Source organism: Phyllostomus discolor, chromosome 2, assembly GCF_004126475.2.
Source record: "Phyllostomus discolor isolate MPI-MPIP mPhyDis1 chromosome 2, mPhyDis1.pri.v3, whole genome shotgun sequence".
NCBI lineage: Eukaryota > Metazoa > Chordata > Mammalia > Chiroptera > Phyllostomidae > Phyllostomus > Phyllostomus discolor.
In genome coordinates this window covers 87,738,572-87,763,959 of record NC_040904.2, presented here as the reverse complement: position 1 = coordinate 87,763,959, position 25,388 = coordinate 87,738,572, and the positions used below count along the sequence as shown (strand labels likewise).

At 36.4% G+C, this 25,388-nt stretch overlaps 1 protein-coding gene across 16 annotated transcripts in view; it reads right to left on the bottom strand.

The window, feature by feature from the left end:
* Nucleotides 1-25,388, bottom strand: part of BBX (BBX high mobility group box domain containing) — a 263,476-nt gene that overhangs the window by 65,491 nt on the left and 172,597 nt on the right. For 15 of the 16 annotated variants that reach the window (XM_036018045.1, XM_036018041.1, XM_028504979.2 and 12 more), the window contains 4 exons: nucleotides 24,933-25,103; nucleotides 17,663-17,905; nucleotides 6,886-7,081; nucleotides 3,299-3,366 (listed from right to left, as the gene is read on the bottom strand). In XM_036018045.1, coding sequence (XP_035873938.1) covers nucleotides 3,299-3,366; nucleotides 6,886-7,081; nucleotides 17,663-17,905; nucleotides 24,933-25,094 — 669 coding nt within the window. In that variant the 5' untranslated portion in view covers nucleotides 25,095-25,103. The remainder of the gene's footprint in view (nucleotides 1-3,298; nucleotides 3,367-6,885; nucleotides 7,082-17,662; nucleotides 17,906-24,932; nucleotides 25,104-25,388) is intronic. The other variant, XM_036018050.1, reaches the window with a different exon arrangement.

Below are 25,388 nucleotides of genomic sequence, written 5' to 3'. Positions count from 1 at the left end.
GAAACAGTGACTTTCCCAGTGTGGCCGAAGGTTAAGATGGCTGAGAATGTCATGGGAGATGAATCAGACTGAGAGGATCTGAATTCTATGTTAAGTATGAAAAGTAAGCTGAAGGTAATGGGGAGCCAGCCAAGGTTTTTAGTCACAGGAGCTGCATAATGAGAGAGGTGCAGATAGATAATTCTGTCAGTGAAGTGCAAGATGACCTTGGCTGGGGAGGGACTGGAGGCAAGAGACCAATTACAAGGTTAAGGAAATAAACCAGCTGAGATGTGGGGCCTCAATTAAATCACAGATGGTATTTTCGAGGCCTCAGTAATTGTCTAGAAAGATGTCAGAGCTAAGGAAAAGGAAGAGAGGTCAGATAGGGCCAGTGTTTCTAAGGTGAGTTAAAGCCTTACACTAAAAGAGGAAATTTGAGGTAGATGGGGTATGGGCTTGTCTGCTGTGGGAGGAGAGGGTTTGGGGACAGAGGATTCCATTTCAGAGTTCAAGTGTAAAGATCCTTCGTAACTCCAACATCCAGTGATCTGATTTTCACCCTCATTCAGTTTGACCCAGCCTTTCCTACAACTGGTGGCTTTTGCCAGGTGTCCTTCAGAGTATCTGAGTGATCATTTATTTGCATTTAATATGAGATGTTAAATGAAGCTCTGAAATGGACTTGATCTTAAACACAGCTGAATTAAATCTAAGCATATTACATCCAAGATAATCCTTCAAAATGTTTTTAAGGACTACAATAAAGCCACTCTTAATTAAACCTAAATTAGGTTAAAGAGAACCTGGTACTAAAACACTGCACTTGTCTGGCTGATACCAGGACTGAGCTACAGCTGAGAAGGCTATTGGGTTGGATATCCCAGAGAGCATAACCAAAAAACACTGCACAGAACTGAGCAATCCCCAAATTAGAATACAAGTCAAATCACCTGGCTGAAAGTAAAAGTCCCTGGTTTTACCCAGGGCACCAGACTACTGATTTCACGTCGGGAGTAAAGCTCTACTATTATTATAAGCTGTGTGGCAGAGCACTAGTGTGGAAGTGCAGCACAGACTACAGGCTACTTCTACAACTTCTATCCCTTGGACCCATGTCTGGAGGGCTGAGGAGCTCATGCAAGTTCATCATTGTCTTGAGCCATGTAGCCTGGGAGATGACTGCCAATCAAGTTGGGTAAAAAGACTTGATCCTTTGGGCTCTAAGCCTCAGTGCTGACAAATGGGAGAGGCTGGGCAGGATGCGCAGTTCCAGCTAAAATGGACAATAGTTTTAATTTAGATTGTCAAAAGCTAACTTTATTTTGATAAACATCTCAAACATCCCACCCAAAATGGTAAGAAACAAAAGTGGCCAGAAATGGCTGATTTTTTCTCTTATAAAAACAGCAGTTGTTCAAAATTATTTTTTCTACTTATGCCTAAAGATCTTTCTTATTAATAACCTTAGTTTGTATCATTTTTCCATTCCTCACTCCCCCCATCATATGATTGCACTGAATGTATATTATCTTGTCACTTTATTAAGTACTTCCTCTTCTAAAGCAACAAGAAATAAATCATTTGAAAGAGCAAGTGGGTATAAAAAAAGTTTCTTCTTAGGAGTGGTTCTTAAAGACCTAACTTCTGGCAACTTCTTCCTTAGCTGATTCTCTTCTATACGATTCACTTCTTAAAGTCATTTAGCTTTGTTTCTGTAGCTTGAGAATTCTCAAAATGGCGTCCCCTTCTTCTTCAGAAACAAAACGTTGAACACTGCTCATGTCAGAACGCTGCTCTTTTTAAAAGTGAGGACAAATTCTCACTAAAAAGAGTCCAGGAGTCAAACTTTGAGCAAAGGGAAAAAAGCATTCTTTTGTTTAACTAGCATTTTTATCTATCTATAAGTTCTATAGATGTTTATCGGTTTACATTTGTTTCTGAAAGTTAGAAAGAATGTTAATAGATGTTGGGAAGAAAAACATCATTGTGATCTAATCTGCTAGAAAAGATGATGCTGACTTTCACAATAGAATGCTTGGCTGGAAATTATGAGTCAGTCTGTGTTGAAAGGTCAAGTGTGCATTATTATTCCAACATTCGCATTCACCTTTCGGGACACGCTTGGGGTATCGACATTCAAGTGAGAGCTAATCTGATTGCTATTAGGTAGAAGCCATGCGTTAGAAAGTGAAGTGATGCTCAAAAACACTATTATGTTAGGAAGTCAAACATGCTGAATAAGTACACAGAGGAACATAGTCACATATTTACTTTTTTTCAGTTGAACATTAGTACAATGTAAAATAACTACCAGTCCACCAACTTAGTTTTTCCTCCACTGAATTGAATGAAATCAAAATAAGTTAAACTGAACATTTGATCAACTACTATGGATCCCAAATGTAAACTATTTACAATAAAAGGCTTTTGTGATGTAAAAAATCTTATATGTATCTTCTAAAATCACTATTTGAACAGGCTTCAACTGTCATCTGTATGACACACTCACAATTTAAAAAAAGAAAGTAAAAGAAATGAAATAAAATTCAGCTGACTGCTACTTTGCCCTACATAGCAATTCTGGTGGGGAACTAAAAAATTTCCATCCCCAGTTCCCGAGTATGGTAAAATAACATGACCTTCAGGTTAATTCATCTGGTCTCTGTTAAATGAGTCTGGCAAAAAGAAGAATTCCACAAATGCAAACTATGCATGGTTAAGTGCTACTATCTGCACATCAAAACCATGCCTAAAAATGTTTAGCATAAGCAGACTGATAACTATATAGGGAGTAAAAGACCATAAAACCAAGGTCATGAAGGCCTCAGTCCTTTCCATTTTCCATTTTAAAGAATAAAACAACCTGGAATGCCATGCCTCTTGATTTTTTAAAATGTAAGTTTGGATTTATTCAGGTACCAGAGAGACGGACAGTTTCATGCTTTAAAATACCTCATCCCTAGCAAGTCTGAATGAGAACATTACAAAAGTAGGGGATGTATGAATAGGGCTGAATGAATCACAGGACCCACTCCACAGACCCAGGAAAAAGTCAAAGGATCTGTACATGGCATTTCTTACTCCTCAGCTCACAGACCCTCAAAATTTGCACCTCAGGTGTCGTTGTTTCCTCTTGGGCTCATTTACACCACTTCTGTTACCCCCAAGGCAAAATATAATGCACATACAGAACTTAATGAAAACAAAAGTAAAGTCTGTTCATGAGCTGCAAACAGTGCGTGTGCAGAACCAACAGTGTGAACAGAATACAAATGTCTGCATGAGCAGAATGGAGAGGAATGAGGAACTGACTCACCTCTGATGTGCCAAGGGCGTGTTCTCCAGCTAAAAGAAGCATGCTCAGTCCTCCCATTTGAGTAGGATCTAAGTCAAAAAACAAACAAATCATCAATTTACAATCACGAAGTACGTATAATCGACACAGAGTAAAAAGAAAACTCAAATAGTAGCCTTCAGAAATCCAACAGAACCACATATAGCTTTCTACAGAAAACTTTTCAAAACTCTTTATGCTTGGCATATATGTACTTAGTACTCAACTTTTATCGGCACTTTAAATATCACTGTTGTCCTGCCATTCCAACATAATACCTCCTTCAACACCACAGCTGTTTATAACCGAATGATCTCCTTTACGTGATGTTTCTTTCCTTACTGCATGGAGGGTATAGATGGGTTTCTATTTTTTTAAACAGAAGAGTGCTTATACTTATCTTCTAAGAAATTTGAGATTGTTATCCTCAAATTGTTGTCTCTGCTATTTAAAATCGGGCTGATAAAAAGAACCAGGCTATCAGAAACTAGAGAACAGAGAAAAATTTAAAAAAATGGGACTGCAAAATCTAGTAGGGTTTGTTCAAATAATCTTTCTTTAAAACTTAAAATTAACAATGATGTCTTTTTGACATACTAAATCTTAGGGGTATAGTCAGGCCCTCTTAAAATGAATCCTTTTTATATCACCAAAGGTCTTTGTTCATTTCTTCAATAATCAACAGAAACAGAAAAACAAAATAAAAACAGCAAAATGGTAGATCTATGACCCAGGTTATATATAAATAAAGAAAGTACTACAATTAGAAACCTATATTCCTGAAGGTTATCTTATATGAATTAAATTTCAGAACTTCAATTAAATATGTGAAAATGCCTAATTCAGTGCCTGTCATATGCATGTGGGCACTCATTAAATAATTTTTTAAATTCAGGAGTCTACAATTAAAAGTGAGGGTGAGGTATACTGTTGCTTAAAGACATTCAGGGGTTTCTTTTCTTTTTCTTTTTTGAATTTTTGTTTAAAGGTATGACCTTAAAAGTATATCCTTGTACACAATCTGTCTTGAGAACTCATGAAGCAACCCTGACCACATTTTCTATACAATTTTTTTTGAAAAATTGAAAAGAAAATCTGAGGCAGTTAAAAAAAAAGAGGAAGAGGTTATTAGAGGGGAAAATACATCAACAAATGATCAGGTGGTTAAGACTTAATGTTAAAAGGTAGCCACAAAGGAAGACACACATATAGAATACGTAGGAACATGCTCATTTGAAGAAACAAGTCTTTTTGCTGGTTAAGAACTATTGTGGCTGTTAAAACAGATACTTAAACCTATTTAAAAAATAAAAATCAGGAGGGGGAAATGAGTTTAGCAAGACGGAAAAGTTTAATTTGGTTCTTTGGGCAGCTAAACACATTTGAAGGTGCCATTTTAGAGATCAGGAGGATCGGATGATTGCTTTCCAATAAAGACAAAAACCTGTTAGCTCAGATTATGAGGTAAAATAGAAACACACTTATATGATAATTTTATTTAAGTTATATACCAATGTGACTTTCCAAGAAATTTGCTGTAAAGATACTAAAACACAGAACAAGAAATTATCATCATGCTTTATATTAATATTTATATAGTATTATATAGAAATATCAAAAATTTATATAAAGAGTCTGCTTTCCCTTCACCAAGAGGGTTTACACTAAATTAAATTCTACACAGCTTTCTCTTCTTGGAAATCATGCAACTGACTGCTCTGAGGTTATTCAAAACAGCAAAATGTCATGTGACAAGAACCATTGGGAAAACAAAACATGAGATTTATGTTAAGGAAAAGCTTAAACCAGCCCCTAAATGCCCTACAGTATACCTTAGATTCAAATAGCTAAGGCCCATGTTTTAATTAAAGGCAAATCAATTTGCTTTCATTGTGTAGAAAAGGAAATAATTGAACTTATCAGACCAATGTTACATGCTATACCCTAACTTACCAAGGGCTCTGATCACAGACTTCCATTTCCAACAAGTCCCTACATAAGAAGATAAATTCAAGAAAGATGTTTCTTTGTAAAATTTTTTTCCTGTATTTCACTATAAAGGACACAGTTTTTAAAAGCTAACCTGTAAATATCTTGGTTGAAGCCTACACCCCACTTCTAATTTGTAGGTATAAAAGGTAGATTAATAAACTGTCAGAAATGACACCATAAACAGACATCATTCATAGCTTTCTGTAATTTATCTACAATTATTTTTGATTTATAAGGAGACACTGAAGGCAAAAAACCTGCAGACTGACCTAGATTTAAAATTGGAAGAAAAAGCAATGGAAGATAATATTAACTGAAAGAATTCAGTTGGAAGCACATACTCTTTTTTGGTCCTGATAATGTTTTTTTTCTAAACACTCCAACTGATAGAATCTGGGAAGTCCAGAATGCTCATCAAGACTACTAGCAAGTGGTTTGAAGCTAAAATTGTACAAAGTGACAGCTAAAACAAGCAAAGATCTCTGTTTTGATTCTCCTAAGATATGCAGAAGTATCATTTTGGAAGCTCACTTAAGAGTCATACTACACACCTAACATAACAATCACCTAAAGGCTTCATTCTCCAAGAATGCTGTCATTATATTAGAATGCATTTCTTAGGTTTACATATGACAGCACCCACCACATACATTGTTATACTATGAACACCATACACTAAACTAGTACATCGATTTGGCCTACTGGCTATTAAAACAAAAAAGGAAGTGTCATCACAATATTATTCAACTTCACTTTCCATATTACCAATGGCTCAGTGCTCTCATTTAGAAGAAAACTGCTTGTGATAATGAAATAGGAACCCTATCGCTCAATATCAACTTCAATGCTTCCACCCTGCCCAATCTCTCAATTTCACCCTGGAAAATTTCTCTGTTGAGTACCACATTGCAATAGCCAGGGAAGACAGAGACATTTACAAGATGAGTTTAAGTATGTTATCTCTGTTATAAATACTTCAGCACTCCTTACACCCAAAGAGTATCAAAGGTCCCATAATAAATGGTACCACCTGGAATTTTAAATTTTCTCAGCCAGTACAGAAATGGGGACAGGAGATAGGTAGAATGGGAGTTTCCTCTAAGAAACAACTGTCAGATCCATCTTAGATCTGAGATGGACTTGTTCATATTCTCGCCCTTAATGTGTCACATCCTCAGATGATCTACATAATTGTGGCCTTTTAAGTATTCACAATAACTAAGGTGCTTACTGAGACAGCTTACTGTGTATGTCTCGTTAAAAAATTTTGTTATGTTACAAAATTCCCTGGGCTCCTGACATCTCTGCATTGCTGTCTGCTTTTCCATAATGCCAATGTCAGGAATTCACAGTGACTCTACCACTTGGTCTATACCTCCTTTCTTTAATTGTGTATACTCATGTATGCTACACTCCGAAGCTTTAAGATATCCTATATTATATTTGCCATTATTTCCTACTGGTCATATGTTTTGGTTCTTTCTCTCTCTCTCTCTCTCCATATTATTTGAGAAAAGTACTGCCTAAATGTATTGCCCTGTCCTTGAGGAACAGGTAGAAATAGTGTCTAAACTCACCGGCCATTCCAAAGTTAAGCTGAGGCATTTCTTCAGTCTTCGCTTTCTTGGGGCTTGGCAAGTCTCTTGAAGAGTCAGATGGGGAGGCCCATAATTTCTTTCGTGGATTGACAGTGGGCGTTGGGGATTTCACAGGCTTGTTTGTGGTAGGACACCATTTGTAGCCAGGGTTTGCTTTCATAAAGGCATCTTTATACTATAAACAAAGAATAGATAACAGGCTTTAATTAGTACATAAACTGAAAATGTTCTGTCTTCACATCATCATTCCATTTGGAAAGTGACTGAAAACACTTCCAGTAACTTTGATAGCTTTCCTCATAGAAGGACAATTCAAGGCATGAATTAATTTACTAAAAAGTTCTTTGTGGGATGAGCATACAGAGCCAACAAATTTTTTATTTTTTAACCCTCAATATTTTATTAGTACACAAAATGCTGTCTGACCTTGGTGAAGAGAGGGAGTTATTTGTCATGGAAAGAGTCAATGGCTTTGAAGACAGAAAAACCAGAGTTCAAACCCTAACCCTTCCACTTAGAGCTACAGTGACCAAGGATAGAGACCAGAAATGGAGAATACAACACCTCTGGGCCTCAGCCTTGGTTTCCATAGACTGAAAACACCAAATGCCTGGAGTTATTGCAAACAGAAGTGCACAGCATGGCATCTGCTGCACATTATGAAGTGTGAGTCAACACCAAAGCCAGTAGCAAAGTTCTTCTGCTTGCTGCTTAATTTGGTAAGTACAGTAAAAATTAAATCTGTACTTTGATGTACTAGTAAGGAAAACACAGGCACAGTTATCAGAGCAAAGTAATCAGCTATGGGATAAATGAACCAAGACTGAGAATAGAAGAAGGGGAACAAGGAAGGGCAAAGTGATACGTAACTTCTCAGTCTTTTGAAGATGCAAGGCCACGTAGAAGAAAGAGTACTGGGCACTGTGTCTGGATCCCTGGGTTGAAAATCCACTTATGCTACTAGCCTAATGTGGACATTAAGCAAGTTGTTTAACACCTCATCCTCAATTCCTCCATTTCTTAAGTGTAACTGCACCTGAAAACATCCCAGGGTTTTGTAATGAGCACAAATGATCACTGATGTGAATGTGTCCAGAGCTGTAATGTGTGATGTTGCAATTCACCCATCACAGACTTCATGTCTTTACTTGGAGGTATCAGCCTTCAGTGACACCTTCCTTTTCCCCTTTCTTTCTGTTGCTTCCACTCTAGCCCTTTTTCTCACATCTGCCACTTCTTTCCCCCTTTGTAACAAAATTAAGTTAAAAATATTTATTTCTATTCATTATATATTACTAAAAGTTCTGTTATTTGGTAAAGTGGATTTCCTATGTATTCTTCAACTATTATATGTTATTACTGGTGGATACTTTATTAAATTAATGCAATTATTTTAATCTCATTAGCTTGCCATTAAAAAAAAAAAGCTCCAAAGCTTTTTATTTAACTCAATAGGAAAAAAAAAGGTTCCTTTGTTCTTGGTGTAAGGAAAGTATATGTAATCCAAATAACAAACTTTCCTTGCTACTTTACCTTAAACTATATAAATGAACATTGTACTGTAGATAGTCAGTGGTTTAGAATTATTCATGATTACCTTAGTTCAAATTTTTTGAATAATCCTTTTTTTCCCCACTAAAAGCCATACATCTGCATATTGATACACAGGAACATGTAGAAGGAAGGTAAGCATAAAAAACTGTAAGATACAGTTCACCTTTCTTAAAAAATAATTAACGTAGGATACAAGGCCAGAACCAAATAAGAATTTACCATCATATAGTAGGATGTATTTGAGGTATCAAACATGATAGAAGAGACAGCTATCCTACATGTACGTGGGGGGATTTACATATTAAGCCGGGGCAGACAAATAGCCGTGCCTGCTGTCTGGAGGCAGATAGTGACAAATGGCAGGGAGAGGTGGAGGGAAGGAGCAGACACAGGCGTCATTGCTGTGTTCCAGCGAAGGACACACAGGCCAGGTCTGCCAGATGAACAGTCATTTGGACAAAGGTCACCACCCTATAAAGTAACAAAAGACTTTCAAACAAATTAACATATTTGTCATGAGAAATAGAAAATAAATTTGGTAGTGTTATAAGAAGAAAGTTCCGGTTATGAAAGTTCCAGTTACTACAGTAAATCCTGATGACTTTGGAATCTGTGATCATTCAAAGGGATGTAGATAAAAGTTAACTTTCGCACTCTTTGAAAAATTGCAAATTCATGCTGTAAACTGTTTTGTAAGAAGAAAGTTTAAAGTGCTTAAGGAAATTACTAAACCTCACTGAACACATTTTTTAAAGAAAACAAGTATTCTACAATTCTAATTAGTTAACATAAATTTATCTATTAATATGCTTCCAGAAATGTAGATGTTTACTTACCCAGATCCCTATTTATTTTCTAAAAAGTAACAAAGATTTTTAAAAACATTCTGAAATTTTAATTTTTTTAAATTAGTACAAACTGATTAACTTTTCTCCTAATTACTCAAATTAGGAAGTAAAATTGTCCTTTAAAAATTTGCATATGAAAATGAACTACTGTTGCCACAATAATCCTTATTACCCAATTTAGGTAACAATATATATAGCTAAACTCAGCTTCAACTAACCTTGCATTCAGCTTTTCCTTTATGACTTTTCCGCAATATAACAGCCAAGCAGTTCTGTGGCTACTTACTCAAGTTAGTTTTTGAAGTGTGTCATTTTTATTGGAGTGGTTTTATCATAAAAGTTTTAAGGGTCAATGTTCTATTACATAAAACAGTCTAATTTTCTTTCTATTAAAGATACCTAGCAACAATTCAGATAAGATAGTGCTATTAAGTCTTATTATCTACATATTTTTTTTTAAGAAATTGTGTGAGGGAAAGGCCCTAGGAGGAAGTAGAGATTAGTGCCACTTTGTAAATCTTCCTTTCCTCTTTCACCCTTGTAAATGTGATTTCTGCCTACCACAGAGAAGAGGTACAGTTGTCTCAAAATATATTCTGTTAGGGATTCATTTAGCCCCCTGCAGTTAACAAAATTTTTTAAAAATGTGCTACATCTCTTTTTTAAATATCAGATAATTTTCTTTGTCATCTTTTCTCCAAAATTCTGGTAGACTTTATGGCAGTATTTCACAGATTTCCACCAGAATTAGGTGCCTTTTTCTGTATAGGCATTCCCAGGGCCCCTTATTACTCACCATGGTTGCCAATCTCTTTCATTCTGTTGAAGATCTAGACTGCACTAATAACTAGAAATACTACTGCTATTTTAGGTAGCCACACACCCCTCACCCCCGCATTAAAAACAAACAATTTGAGAATAGTTAGTAAATATATTTTTCATTAACATTAAGGTACTTTTTAAGATCAAATTTCCATTCTTATAAATGATCTGGAAAGTAATGTTAGGACCCAATTTTTAAAATATTAACATAAGTTATTGTCTTTCTGTATATAATAATGTCATTGTCGTATATGAAGCAGGCAAAATGCTGTCACAAAGGGGATGTATTTACCACCGTTTCTGAATAACAGTGACTCATTATTGCTAATGAAATGTGGTGGTGGTTGGAGTTGGAGAGAAGGGAGCCAGTATTTACTGAGCACCTCGCATAAATCAGGAGCTGTGTCTGTAAGTAGAATCAGTTAGGTTACCTAATGGGATGAAAGTAGCAGAGAAAAATGGAAGCCATGAAACGGCTTTTTGCTAATGGGAGATTTTTGAAAACTTTATTTTAGCAAGAGGTTATTTACAAAATAGGACCAATAGCTTGTGGGTGATGTTCTTAGAGGATAATTGAGTTACCCTCCTGGCCCCAGCATGAACAGCCCTGCCCTCAGGATCCAGAGAGGTGGGGGCTAACTCTTTGGCCCTTTTCATCCTGTTATGATAGATAGTTGCCAACATGGTTGGCCAGTTGACCAGCATGCTAAGTTTCACTACATACATACATACATACATACATACAGTCTATGTAGAGTTTTCCCTCATTTCTTTCCTTAATAACCTTGTCACAACAAATGATTAGGTCTTTCTGATGTAGAGCAAATGACTGATGAGGTGCCCAGTTCCAAGGACAGATAGATATCCTCACACCCTGAGGCTCTTCCTGCCTCACAGGTATTGGTCACCCTTGGTGTTCATAGACTACTTGGGTTGACCTGTGAGTCTTTGTATGAATTTATGGCCTCTGAATCTAAGCATTAAATTCCTTAAAGACAAGGGTTGTGTTATTCTTTTCTCTATCTCCCACATTCTTAACCCTTTTGCTCAATACATACTTGGTTGAGCTAAGGAATTCTGTCTTGGTATTGATCATTTACACTGAGTTTAAGATTTTGCAAGGTCAATATTGTGATATAGTGATAGCATATTAACCCTCACAGTGATTTCTCAGTTACCATTTTCCATAAAAACCCACATACTCCAGGCTTTTTTCTTGCCCTTTGTTCTCCAACCCACTGGTAGCTTCCCCTTTTACTGACCCTTTGCAAAACCATTTTTCATACCTGAGCCAGGGAAAGCCACATGGGCCATGTGGAAAAAGAAATATACAGGCCTGCCAAAAGTTGGTTTATAGTTGTCAGTATGCGAAACAGTTTATTCTTGCACTATTATTAATTATTGTATTATCTTCCATATGAATAGCTGTAAACCTATTTTGCCCCACCCTGTATGTTTGTATGGCTAATCATGGATTGTAAACAATATGAAGGGAGAGACTCTAATATGTGCTCTTTCCATCCCCAGTGTCTAATGAGTGCCTGACATCTAGTAGATGCACACAAACTAGTGAGAGGGAGGTGAGTGGGTGGAATATGTGTGAGAGAAAGAGAAATGATTATAGTTGGCGACTGTCACTGCTTTATGTCGTCTTCAGCACAGCTCTGCATCTGAAGTTCATTTATGATGGCTTTAATTAGTCTGGTCAATGCTTTAAAAACAGTTGATGCTGGTAATCATTCCTTCATAAGAATGACAGTATAATCACTTTCATAACATGTATTGACTTTCACCAAAGCATACAAATGATTCTTAACAAGGGATGTGATATATTACTGGGAAAGAACTCATTTAGTAGATCAACCTTGGAGGGGAGAAAGAGGACTCCTGGGAAATCTGACTGTTAGTGACTACATCTTTCAAAACTGAAACTTTCTTCTTACAAAACTACCAAAAATCTTACATGAATTTCAGCATTAGGTTCCACAATCAATCTAAAAATTAACATCTGAAACAAACACCAAAATGAGTAAAAGACTGAGTTTAAATTTTCAGCTTATCACTCACTGTGAGGTTTATTTATCACTATTTATGGGGTCATTATAAGTCCTTGTAACTTTATTTTATTTGAATATTTAAATGCTAGTGTTCACTAACGATTAGCAAATTGATATTTTTGAAATCAAGTCATTAGTTCACCTAATTGAACATCTATTTTCTTAGGGGCTATTAATCACATTGGACAGTATCTGCTAAGTTAGGCAAATGATGTATTTAGTTTTGTTGATTCTTGTGATTTGAAGACAAATTTTGCATTTTTGTAGCCCTTCATTGTGTTCACAGCTCCTAATAAAAATAGTAAATGATGAATAGGTGAAATATCAAATACAAACAAACATAAGTTTGCTTATCAGAAATAACAATGAAGCTAACATTTACATAGCATTTTAAACTTTACAGAATGCTTGCACCTTCATTGCCTTTTTGTATCTCACCTTGACCTTGGGAGGGCAGGCATCTTTCCTGCCCTTTCCAGAGGTAGAAGCTCAAAAGATCTGAGAATGGTGAAGGCCAAGTAGGAGAATCACAGCTCCACTACTACTAACTTGCTTCCTTGGATAAGTCACTTAACTTCTCTAGACCTCAGTGTCCTCATCATATTGAAAAATAATATCAACTTTGTGGGATTCACTTGAGGATTGAGTTACATTTCATAAAAGAACCTTGGATGGGATAGTCTATATTCAGAAATTAACTATTATCATCTGAAATACAAATGCTAAAATATTGTTTTTAATACAGTAGGAAAGCACTAATATCTGAAATACAGGAATGGGAAAGGTCTCAGAAACAAGGAATATTGTGAAACATGGAGTCGAAATCTTTCATTTTATTATCCACATCCTCCCAAAGTGATGGAGCCCCTAATGAAGCCACATTCAGAAAACCCCATAAACAATACGTCATTTCATCAGCGGTGGCCAAAAGCAACTGACAGAGGAGAGAAATGTCAATTGACAAAGGAGAGTAGATCCCACAGACAGACCCATGTGAAAGCAAAGAGGAAATTCAAAAGAACAACATAGTTGAGAATCATCAAATACACAAAAATGTGAATAAAATGTAATTATTCACAAAGGTCTCACCAAATTACAGATTATAAAGTAATTCTTGTTTGTAAATAATGAGTTGAAATAAAATGCAACTATTCATAAAGGTCTTACCAAATTATGGATTATAAAATAATTCTTGTTTGCAAAAAATAAGTTATAATTGTCAAAAATTTGAAAGGCATTCTGATTACTACGTAAGAAGGAATAAAAACAAAATTTAAACAAAACTTCCAGGATAAATATATAAAATAAAAAGTGTTTAATGGAATGGTGAATTTCTCCTTTGCAGAAATCACTATGTGTAACAGGTTCTCATGGATGCTGGATAAACGAGGTGCTCCTCTCTGTGTAATAATAGCCACAGGAATCCATCTCTGACCACAAGGGAATGAATGGTCTTTATACAAAGTATCCCAATTGTAAATGAATAACCAAAAACTGGCTAATTTTTTTCTTGAAATATGGAGGAAAAACTAATCACTAAAAACTCCAGGGAGCTGCATGTTGATGACAATGTTTCCTAGATTACTGACAACAACAGACAGCAACATTTACAAAAGCCTTTCATAGTTTACATTCAAGTTACATTTTATTGCATTTTTCCATAATTGTTTTATTGGCATACAAATGAACCTCCAAACTTGGCAGCATGGTTTCATAATTTTTCCTTAACATCATCATTTCTTGTTACTCCTACACATATCCTAGGTTTGGCGCAAAATGAACCTTACTGTTCTTGAACTTGTTCTTACTTTCCCACTTCTGGTCTTACCCTTGTCTTTTTCTCTGAATCCTACACCAAAGCCCAGGTCAGCTTCTATCAAGTTCATAAAGCCTCCTCTGACATACCCCGACTTAATATCCACCCCTAGCACAGGCAGACTCTTCCCCCAAGATCCATGACATTTTGTAATTACCATTTTGCCATATTTAACTCAAATCCACTTATCTCTCTCTCTCCATCCTCTAAAGTGAGCAGCGGATAGTAGTAAAAGGGTACCAAAGTTAAACAGGCAAAGAGTATTCCAGCTCCACAAATGTATGAATGGTCAAGGTACTAACTCCAAAGAGCCTGAGATCCCTGCTCTGAAGAGTGGGGACAATTACAACTGACTTTACATGCTTGTGCTTATGTAAAATATTAAGTCCAGAATGAACCCATCAATCAACAAATGCATGCCTTCAGCCTCATGCCTCTGATTCTACACACAAAAAGGGAGAGGTTATTATAAAGGTCATTCAAAACTGCCTTAGCTTTCCAGATTCTCCTCTCTTCTTTGCACTGACTCTGCTCAACATGAAAGTCAAGATACTTGATCCTCTAAACTGATTGTGAATTAACTATAATCATTACTTTCAGTGAATAGTGGAAGGTTCCAGCCTTATTTGGCAATAAGGCGGACTTGTATTGCTATACTTGTAAAAGTACATACATAAATATGTTAAAAGGAAAATATTATCTCTGCATCTCCTAAAGGACAGTCACAGTCAGAAATTGGAACCTGTGAACAGCCACAACACTGCACCACCATGCACATTGCTGAAGTTAAGACAGCTACCCAGGTGATATTCTTAGGATGGCATTTTTACATTACTTACAACCAAATGATTGCTCTAATGAGATTCATCAGAGAACATGAAGCTCTCATTCAATCATTTTTTCCAATACTGCAAATTAGTATTGGGCAATAATTCAAAAAATGGAAAACAAACCCCAGAATGGATGCTTCCTCTCATTAGATGCACTAATAGAAGATAATCAGAAGCAATAAAAGAGTTAAAGTTTTTGCAGATAAAAGAAAATCTCTCTAAAGTTGCATTATTACTCACTACTGTTTTTAGAATGTTTCTTTTAAAAACAAAAAAAAATTAAGTATTTCTCACTCAATTGATAATGACAGAATAGATATTGGTGAATATCACGTAAGCATTCACATTCACACTCAACTATGCTGAAAGAATATGTCTTGTCCTAACAGAGAATGCATTTTAAATTTGGGGGTTTAAAATTAAAAACTTACACAAAGAAAACAGTTTTTAAAATGACTGCCTGAGAGGGATCTTGAGGAACTGAGAACATATTCATCACTAGCAACCACCACAGGTCCTGGTACCTTGAAGCAACTCAGTAAGTTTTTGTTTATTAAACTGACATTTCAATTAAGGTCGCAATATTAACACAAAAAAGCAACAAAACAATTACCTGCACTTTAATGTAATTTCAAACCCATTTAAGTAAGTAAATTTTGAGAAGTATTGCTTATAACTAGAAACCAACTGACTTTGGAAGTAGCTGAATCTTCCACACTGTGCACCAGGAATAAGGCAACATTTCATAGTAACATATGTAAACAAGGCCAGATGCAAAGTGAAGATCCATCTACAGTCTCCATTTGAAGCAGACTGCAGGGGGCCACCTTAACAAATTTCATTACAGCACCACTCTGGCAAATATTGTGACCCTAATTAAGTAATTAGTAAGGGATTTCCTGTATGAAAATAATATTCCTCAAGTGGTCTTGTTGGGTTTGTAAAATTAGCAGTATTTAAGAAATGGCAAACAATATACAAACTTGGTACAGGCTGCTTATTATCCAAAAACAGCAATCCAAAAACAAACTTGATTGTTTAATTATAGGAAGCTAATGGAGTTCCCTATGAGGCTTCAGATAATTGTTTATTTTACCATATAAGCATGACTATGAAAAGATCTAAAGCTATTTAATGAGAAAGTTTTACTGTTAATTACTGTTATGCTAGTGAGAATCTACTGAAACATTTAAAATCATGTAGGTTACTAGAAATGATTTTAAATTTTCCAGATTCTCTACATAGTAAAAATCCTGTTCTTTAACAGTGGTCAATTCCTGAGCCTTATGTGAGCATTAATTACATAGCAACTAGGCTAATCATTTACTCTGGATTCAAATTACCCTGAACATTGGCAAAAAATTTTTATGTTCCATGTTAGCTTGTTAATAAACAACTCAATAAAACCACATCACTTAAAATATTTATATTTTTCCACACACTGAAAGGCCTAATAATATCTGTCACCTGAAACTCTGTATTTTGTCCTCTGCTGGTTCATCTTTTCACAGAATTTAACAAATGCTTGGGTGGTAGGGTTTTAATAAATCAAGATTTTTTATAAGTGGCAACATTTACAAGTGGCAACACTGAAGAAATAAAGTTAGAACTAGTCCTTTCAGGTTTAACCACAATGATATTGCTTTGCTTTCTCCTTAATTGATAAATCCATTACACTATATATTTTATATCCTGACTGGTATGGCTCAGTGGGTTGGGTGTCATCCCACAAACCAAAAGGTCGCCAGTTCGATTCTCTGTCAGGACACATGCCTGGGTTATGGGCAAGGTCCCCAGTTGGGGGGGCGTGCAAAAGGCAACTTGACTGATGTTTCTCTCTCTCTCTCTTTCTCCCTTCCCCTCTCTCTGAAAGAAATACATGAATGAATAAAAGAGGCAACCTATGGATGCTTCTCTCTTGTTCTCCCTCCCTTCTTCTCTTTCTAAAAATAAATAAAATCTTTTAAATAAATAAAGTCTCTACACAATATATTTTACATATACAATGAGTTCATTAATTTCAGATTAATTTAGAAACAGGGCAGTATACAATTTTTGAAGAAATTTAGTCATTGCTATCATTTTAGAATTGATTAATGTCCCATCTTTCTGAATAGCCCTCCTGCATGGAAATATTTCTCACCAACTACTGCCTACACAGTGTTAACATGCATGCACATATCACAAAGCATCCTATTCCACTGTCATTTACTAGTTTCAAATATTCATGCTGCATTACCAACAACACAGGGATCAAAGCATATTTCTTGATAACTGTGTATATTACAAAACCAAAAACTGTTAGAGCTGTAAGGGATACAAATTTTTATCTAACTTCCTCATTCTAATATAAAAAAATGAAGAAAGCTGAGACCCGGAGATTGACCTAGATACCATCACAAAGCTCTTTAGCATCAGAACTAGATCAAGACTCTTTCCCATGATACAACTAGAGTAACCTAAGTCTGCCATCTTTTACTACAGGCATTTTCTGACAACAGAAGCTGAGTTCCCAGAAAAACTATTTAGGAACAAAATCATAATAAATAAATCACCATTCATAAAAATCAACTGCTTCTAACAATCAGTGGAGTATGTACAATAAGACAAAAACCTCTTGGTAATATACTGCTCCTGGCACTCTACCAGTGTTTGGAAAGTGAACTCAGAACTCAGAAATAGGAATAAGCTTCTTATGTTTTTACTTAACACCTAATTCAGAATTCACCTTTCTGCTGCTGGCCTTCAGTGGGAATTCCCTGTTTGCTTACTGAAGTTACAGGGTTGATTGCTCATGTCTACCATAAAAACCTTGTCACTGGAACCTACCTCCTTGGCCATGTCTGTGTATTTCTGTTTCTCCTCTGGATCAAGAACAGCCCACCAATCAGCTAGTATCTTGGTAGCACCTCGGTTATCAAGCTTGGGGTGTTTCTGACGTACAAGGGAGCGATGGCGTTTGCAAAATAAGAGAAATGCATTCATTGGTCTCCGGGCTCGCTGTTCTGGTGATTCATCATCTTCAGCCTCACCAACATCTTGCTCTAGGCCATCAGCCCCAAGAAGTTGTACCTATTACCAACCAAAACAAAAGCCAGATGCTTAATACATGCTGGGCAATTTTGCTTTAATAATTAGTCTTGGTTTTCAAATTGTATTTTTTAAAGAGTTTCAAGCATGGAAGGGATATATCAGATTTGTGTATTTATTTCCTTATTTATTTTTGATTTTAGAGAGAAGGGAAAGGAAGGAGAAAGAGAGGAAGTATCAATGTGAAAGAGAAACATCAATTGGTTATCTTCTTTTTTTTAAAAGTATATTTTATTGATTATGCTATTATAGTTTTTCCAATTCCCCCCCCTTTATCCCCTCTCCACCCTGCACTCTCCAGCATTACCCCCACCACTGGTTCATGTCCACGGCTTGTACATAGAAGTTCTCTGACTTTTGTTTCCTATATCATTCTTAACCTCTCCCCGTCTATTTTATACCCACCAATTATGCTTCTTATTCCCTGTACCTTTCCCCCATATTCTTCCCCTCCATCCCTCCATCTCCCCACTGAAAACCCTCCATGTGATCTCCATTTCTCTGATTCTGTTCCTGTTCGTTGTTTGCTTAGCTTTCCTCTTCAGTTCTTTTGTTGTTGTTGTTTTTAGGTTCAGTTGTTAATAGTTATGAGTTTGTTGTGATTTTACTGTTCATTGTTTTGATCTTCTTCTTTTTCTTAGATAAGTCCCTTTAACATTTCATATAATAAGGACTTGGTGATGATGAACTCAGATGTTGACCTTACGTGGGAAGAACTTTATCTGCCCTTCCATTCTAAATGATAGCTTTGCTGGATAGAATATCTTGGATGTAGCTCCTTGCCTTTCATGACTTCAAATACTTCTTTCCAGCCCCTTCTTATGTGCAATGTTTCTTATCAGAAATCAGCTGGTGGTCTTATGGGAACTTCTTTGTAGGTAACTCTCTCCTTTCCTCTTGCTACTTTTAAGATTGCTCCTTCTCTTTAATCTTGGGTAATGTAATGATGATGTGCCTTGGTGTGTGCTTCCTTAGGTCCAACTTCTTTGGGATTCTCTAAGCTTCCTGGACTTCCTGGAAGTCTATTTCTTTCTCCAGATTGGGGAAGTTCTCCTTCATTATGTTTTCAAATAAGTTTTCAATTTCTTGCTCTTCCTCTTCTTCTTCTGGCACCCCTATGATTTGGATGTTGGAACATTTAAAGTTGTCCTAGAGGCTCTTAAGCCTATCCTCAATTTTTGAATTCTTCTTTCTTTATTCTGTTCTGGTTGAATGTTTATTTCTTCTTTCTGCTCAAAACCATTGATTTGAGTCCCAGTTTCCTTCCCTTCACTGTTGGTTCCTGTACATTTTCCTTTATTTTACTTTCATAGCCTTCACTTTTTCCTCTATTTTGCAAACATACTCAACCATTTATGTGAGCATCCTGATTACCAGTGTTTTGAACTCTACATCTGATAGGTTGGCTATCTCTCCATCGCTTAGTTGTATTTTTTTTTTCTGGAGCTCTATCTATTCTTTCATTTTGGCCATATTCTTTTGTCTCAGTGCATCTGTTATGTTGGGCGGGGGGGGGGGGGGGGGGGGGGGGGCAAGGCATTAGGAATTCACCTGGCGAGGCAACCCTCTTTGCTGCTGCATTGTGGCACTGTGTATGGGAGAGGAGTCAGAGAGGGAACAATGCAGCTACTTGTTTGGCTCTAGCTCTACTTTCCAATGAACTCTCTCATGTGGGACTGGGAGTTTCTCCCACCGTGGCAACCCCTGCCATAGTTTACTGGTAGCTTTGAGTCTTAGTTTCCCATTCACCTAGCCCTGCCTTGCTCATGTAGTCCGCCACCTTGCTGCAGGTCCTCTCTGCCCACCTGGCTGCCTGTCTCCATCCTTCTACTGGTCTGGGTAAACGTTTCTTTAATTCCTTGGTTGTCAGAGTTCCATGCAGTTTGATTTTCTGGTACTTCTGGCTGTTTATTGTTTTTAGATTGTTTGTTATCTTCCTTTTGGTTGTGTGAGGAAGTGAAGGGTTTCTACTTATGCCTCCATCTTGGCCAGAACTCCCAACTGGTTGCCTTCTGCATGTGCATACCAACTGGGGAGACCAAGGACCGAACCTGTCACCCAGGACTGTGCCCTGACTGGTAATCCAACCAGTGATATTTTGCTTTGCTGGATGATGACCAACCAAGACACACCAGCCACAGCTCAAATTGTATTTTTTCCTTAGCTCCACTTAAACAATTTAAAATTGATAAAAAAATTATTTTTTCAAAATTATCAACCACTGTTAGGGGTTGGTAAACAACTTACGGTGTATTCTTCTGCCTAGTTTTTATAGTAACCTGTGCATATATGCTATTATAATACATTACATTGTGTTATAATTGCTAACATTTTTTCCTTACATAGCATACCTAGCTCAATGTCTGGTGGAGCATTAGTATTTAACTGTTGAATGAATGAATAAACCCATTGTAGTATATGGGTTTCAAGATTATTAACAATATTCACACAGAGTACACAAATATTAACAGCTGTCTTTCTCTTCTTTGTAAAGTGCTTTTTATAGCTAATAATATGAAAATGTTTCACATGAAGATAGATAATAAAATCTAACACCATGTAATGTTTTTGTGTACATCACAAGTAGATAGCCTTCTACTGTAACAATCAAAATAGAAATTTAACATTGAAGGAAGGAAGAACTACATTGTAAATTTTCAAGCTTGTAAGTATGAAGCTCTCCTGTCTAGTGAAATGCTACAGTGATAAAAATAAACTCATCCAGGCCCAAACCCTCAAAATCAGTTCTGAATCCTCCCTTTTTCTAAGCATTTCATTCAACTCAAGGTCTTCAAGGACTGGACAGTGCTCCCTGGTTCTCTCCATTCCATCTGTATAAGTTTCATTGCTGCTGTCCCAGTGCCACTCTTGCCTATGGCCTAGTATTCCTGCTTTTGGTCTCTTACAAATACTTTTTGCACATGGCTAAAGGTTAAATTCCTTAAAGCACATCTTTGATTACAGAATCTCAGAATATATTAAGATTATTAAATATCTTCTAATGCTAAAGTATGATTTTACACTTCTTTCTTAGAAACAATGCAACTGTAAACAGAAGTCCATAATGCTTACTAAAAGCATTTCTTTAATTTCCTGTTTCATAGTTAAAATCAGGAAGGACTGAGGTTGTTGTGAGTCTGCTTTATATAGTAGGTCAGTAGTTCTCAAACTTCGGTGGGCACTGAAATCCCTAAACGCCTTGTTAAAATGGATTGTTCAATCCCATTCCCAGAGTTTCTGATTCTGAAGATCTGGGTCTGGGCTTAAGAATTTGTACTTCGAACACAGTCCCAGCTGATGCTTGTGCTGCTGGTATAAAAATCACACTTTGAGAACCACTGTTATAAAGGCAACCATGTTCTTTTATATCACGTTTATTGGGCAACTGTTACAGATAAGATACTCTAGGGCAAATCGCTAGCTTAATCTAATTTGGTATTTTTTTAAAAAGCCTTCAAGTTTAAATTAAGTATTGCAAATGCATTTAATTAACCATCAGTTATCTTCAAACACCAATAATACAGCACAAACTTGTAATCATAGCTATCTGATTTGGAAATACATTAGGGATTATTAATGGATTAAAGGCCATATGGGTTTATTTTTTTATTATGTATACAACTATTAGCAATAATTTGCATTTTCAAGGAACACTTATTTAGCATTCTCAAAGTGAGAAGAAGCTAAAGGAAAATAAGCAGACAAATATGTAGGGTGTAGGCTGAGGAAGTAAATACATTTCCCTTCACAACAGACTAATTTTTGATGCAGTTGCAAAATTACAAAACTCAAGCCAAGAGTTGGAAAGAGATAAATAACATAAAATCCTGACCCAAGGAGCTCACTGTTTTGGGAGGAGAGAAAGACATATATACAAATAAATTAAAAAGCAGTATGCTGACTGCAACAGGGAACCAGTAAAATAACAAAGCTCTATTAGGTGTGTAGAAGCACACGGAAGTCTCCCCAGAAAAGTTGTTGTCTGAGCTAAATTCTGGAAGGTGAATTGGAATGCCAGGTAGTCAATGGGGAGACATGGAGGAACTAACAGGGATTAAGGCTGGATGCTTTATTCAAATATCAATATGCAGTTCAATAGCAATGATATGTAAAAGATTAGACCACGGACATGAGAAGTAGAAGGGAGAAGCCACTTCATGAAGAATGTGTTCTGTCACCTCAAAAAAAGAAACCCCAAACATGCTTTTAATCATGTAAACAAGTTTGCCAACTACTTGTTTAAAAGTTAGTTTCAGATTGTACAGACCAATAAGAAACTTTGGGGGTCCAACACAGATGGCCAACTTTTTATTTTGTCAAGTACAGACATCAAAAATATGTTTTTAACTACTATCTAGTAATACTAACTAACCAAAAAAAATGAATATGGAAATAAATATGTGATTAAATAAATAAAATTAAATAAAAATGAAAAACTATCTGAATTTATTTTTCTTTCACCAGGGGCTCAGTACTGTAATACTTGGTAACAAATCAACATTAGTACTAGACTAGGACATGGAAAGCCTGCTTAAAACCACAGGTGAGACACTGTTAGATTTGTATCTTAAGACAAATCTTGTCATTAGCGTAAAGCATGAATTATAACAGAAAAACTAGAAGTAACCAAAACTAGAGAGAGCAGATAAAAGTTTATTCCAGCTGTCCAGACAAAAAAGGGAACAGTGCTGAGTCAAGGCAGCAACAATGAGAATGGATAATGTGAACAAAGACACTATTTATAAGGTGAGAGTAAGAGGTATCTAATTGGATGTAAAGTTTGAAAAAGGAAGGCTGTTTCTAGCTTCAGTGGCAAGACTCCTTCATACAAAACAAAGAATACGTTTTCTCAAATGAAAGCAATTAGATCTGGCACACGGCAGAAAGATCAGTATTGACAGGCTGAATTTGAAGTCGCTCTCAGCAGAGACCAGGCACTGTTGTAGATGATGTACCCAGAGCAGTGAGCATAGGAATTCCCTGCCCTCCTGGGGCAGAAGAGCAGTGCAAGCAGCCTTCCACCCTGAAAGGATGCTTCTGGCTGCTTTGTTGAAAACAGACTGCAGAAGGAAAAGAGCAGAGGCAGAGTGAGACAGAGAATAATATGTACCAGATATGGTGGCAGCTTGGAGTCAGTCAGTAGTAGTGAAGTTGCTGGGAAATGGTCAAACTGAGGACATATTTTGAAAGCACAGCTGATAATTTGCTGATGAGTGAACTAATATGAGATTTGTACAAAAGAAAACAGACAAGGTTTCCGGGGGAAGCAACCTGAAAATAGGAGCTGCCACTTACTGAGAAAGGGACGATGCAGGAGAATGGGGTTTGGAGGACAGAGAGAAAAAGGCTTCATTTTGAGCATGTTCAAACTGAGATTCTTTTTTTGTTTTGTTTTGTTTTACAATACATTTAATAAAAAATAACTCAGTTTTACATATTTTACATGTGTAGAATATTTACAAATTTCTTTTACAGCATTTATGTAATGGTTTGCTATTTTTTCATTATTTGCCTTTTGACTATTTTCTTCAGTAGTAAAATACTATCCAGTGTTGTTTGTAACTAAAATCAAACTGAAATTCTTACGTGATGTCTAACTGGATGTGTCAAGTAAGTAGTCAGAAATTCAAGTCCAGGAATTAAAGTAAGAGGCCCAGAAGAAATTAACACTGGAGGGTAGAGTAATGGAGGAGCATCAACCAAAAGAAACTAGGCAAATTCATTTGGGAAGAAATAGAAATCAGTGATGTCATATATATAGACACAGTTTCAAGAAGCAAGTGATCAACAGGTGCAAATGCGTCAGAAAGATCAAAGTAAGTATAACTTTGCAATGTCCTCAAAAAGAAGGAGTAACACCTATTTCTCTGAACAAGGAAAGAAGGAGGAAAAGATGAGTAAGAAGAAAAGTGTACAGGTGAGTAAAGGAGAGGAAACTCAAGAAGTCATTTTTAATTTCTCTGTGAAAGAGGAAAAAAGGGCAAGAGTGAGAAAAACGGTAAAATGTATCTAGAGAATGTGTCTTGAGAAAACAGGAAAAATGTTTACAATACCAGATGAGACAGTGAAAAGGGAGCCAACACAAGCTAAAAGCAAAAGAATAAAAGGATGTCAAAGGCCTGAAGAATACCAAAAATGTGTTTATAAAATTTATAGTAACACAAAATATGTAGTCATTTATTCTTCCACTGAGTATATATCTGTTCAATACTTACTCTGTGCCAGGCACCATTCCAAGTTCTAAGAAAGGACAGGAGCATAAAGAGGGGCAAGACCGCTGCTCTTATTGAGCTTATATTCCAGTTGAGAAAAACAGACATAAACAAGGACATGGTTAAACACAAGGCAAATAGTAAGAAGTGCTACGAAGGAAATCCTCTGACCTGGAATGAACTGGGTGGGAGGAACACTTGAAATGAGGAGTCCCATCTGTTGGGGACATAGCCCTTAATGACGAGGAGTTATGCCAAGACCTGGAGGAATATGTGGCTTTCTAAAGTCACCTGCATGGTTGTATGACTTTCCAAACAAAAGCTGGCTGCTCACATGTGAGTCCAGAGAAAGGGACATGGAAGACTGACTGCCACAGCGGCCTGATGGGGTGAGAGCAGCCAGATGCCACAGAGATGAGGACTCAACAGCCATGGGACTGCCTACAGTGGCCGGGCTAGGCTAGAAGCAAAGAAAGAGGCCAGAGGAGCAACAGGTTGGCTGCCAGGTAAGCACACCAAATTTTATGAAACCCCCATCTCCATTGCATCCCAACATTACCATCAAATCATTAGTTAACTGATGAAAATACTATTTAAGAAAGCTCTGTTTCAGTCTAAACTATCAGGAAGTACAGACACTTTAAGAATCATCCACTTTTGGAATAAAAACGTAGATTAAGTAGTTAAATAGGATTCAAATTACACAAACTTTATAAGCACATCTTTTACACTATAGGTGTTTACTGAATGAATGCTCAAAAAAACCTTTAAACTTATATAACAAATGGAGGAATTACCTTATCAATATCCTCCTCTTCCTCTTCGTCTTCCTCCTCTTCTAAAAAGTCAACGAGATTTTTTGCGAGCAATGGATGCCACTGAAGACACTTTCTTTTGGGTCGTTTTCCAGCCCCTTCTCCTTCTGCTGAATGATCTTTATTTCTACTACTGCCTTTCATTACTGTGACCTGGGAAAAGGAAAAAAAGGAGAAAAATAGAGAAATCAAAGTAAGTTTGACTACTATTAATTTGTTTACTTTCCTTAGCTTTAATTGGATTAAAATTTTAATGACTAAGGTGTCTACCAACTCAGGAGTTTACTGAATTCAGTAAGAATTCTGAGTACTGTATTTTGCCCTGTATAATACGTACCCATGTTTTTGGCCCAAACTTTCAGGAAAAAAATCTTTCGTTTTAGTTTTTTAATTCAATTTTCATTTATTTATATTTAGATATTTACTTTTATATTATAA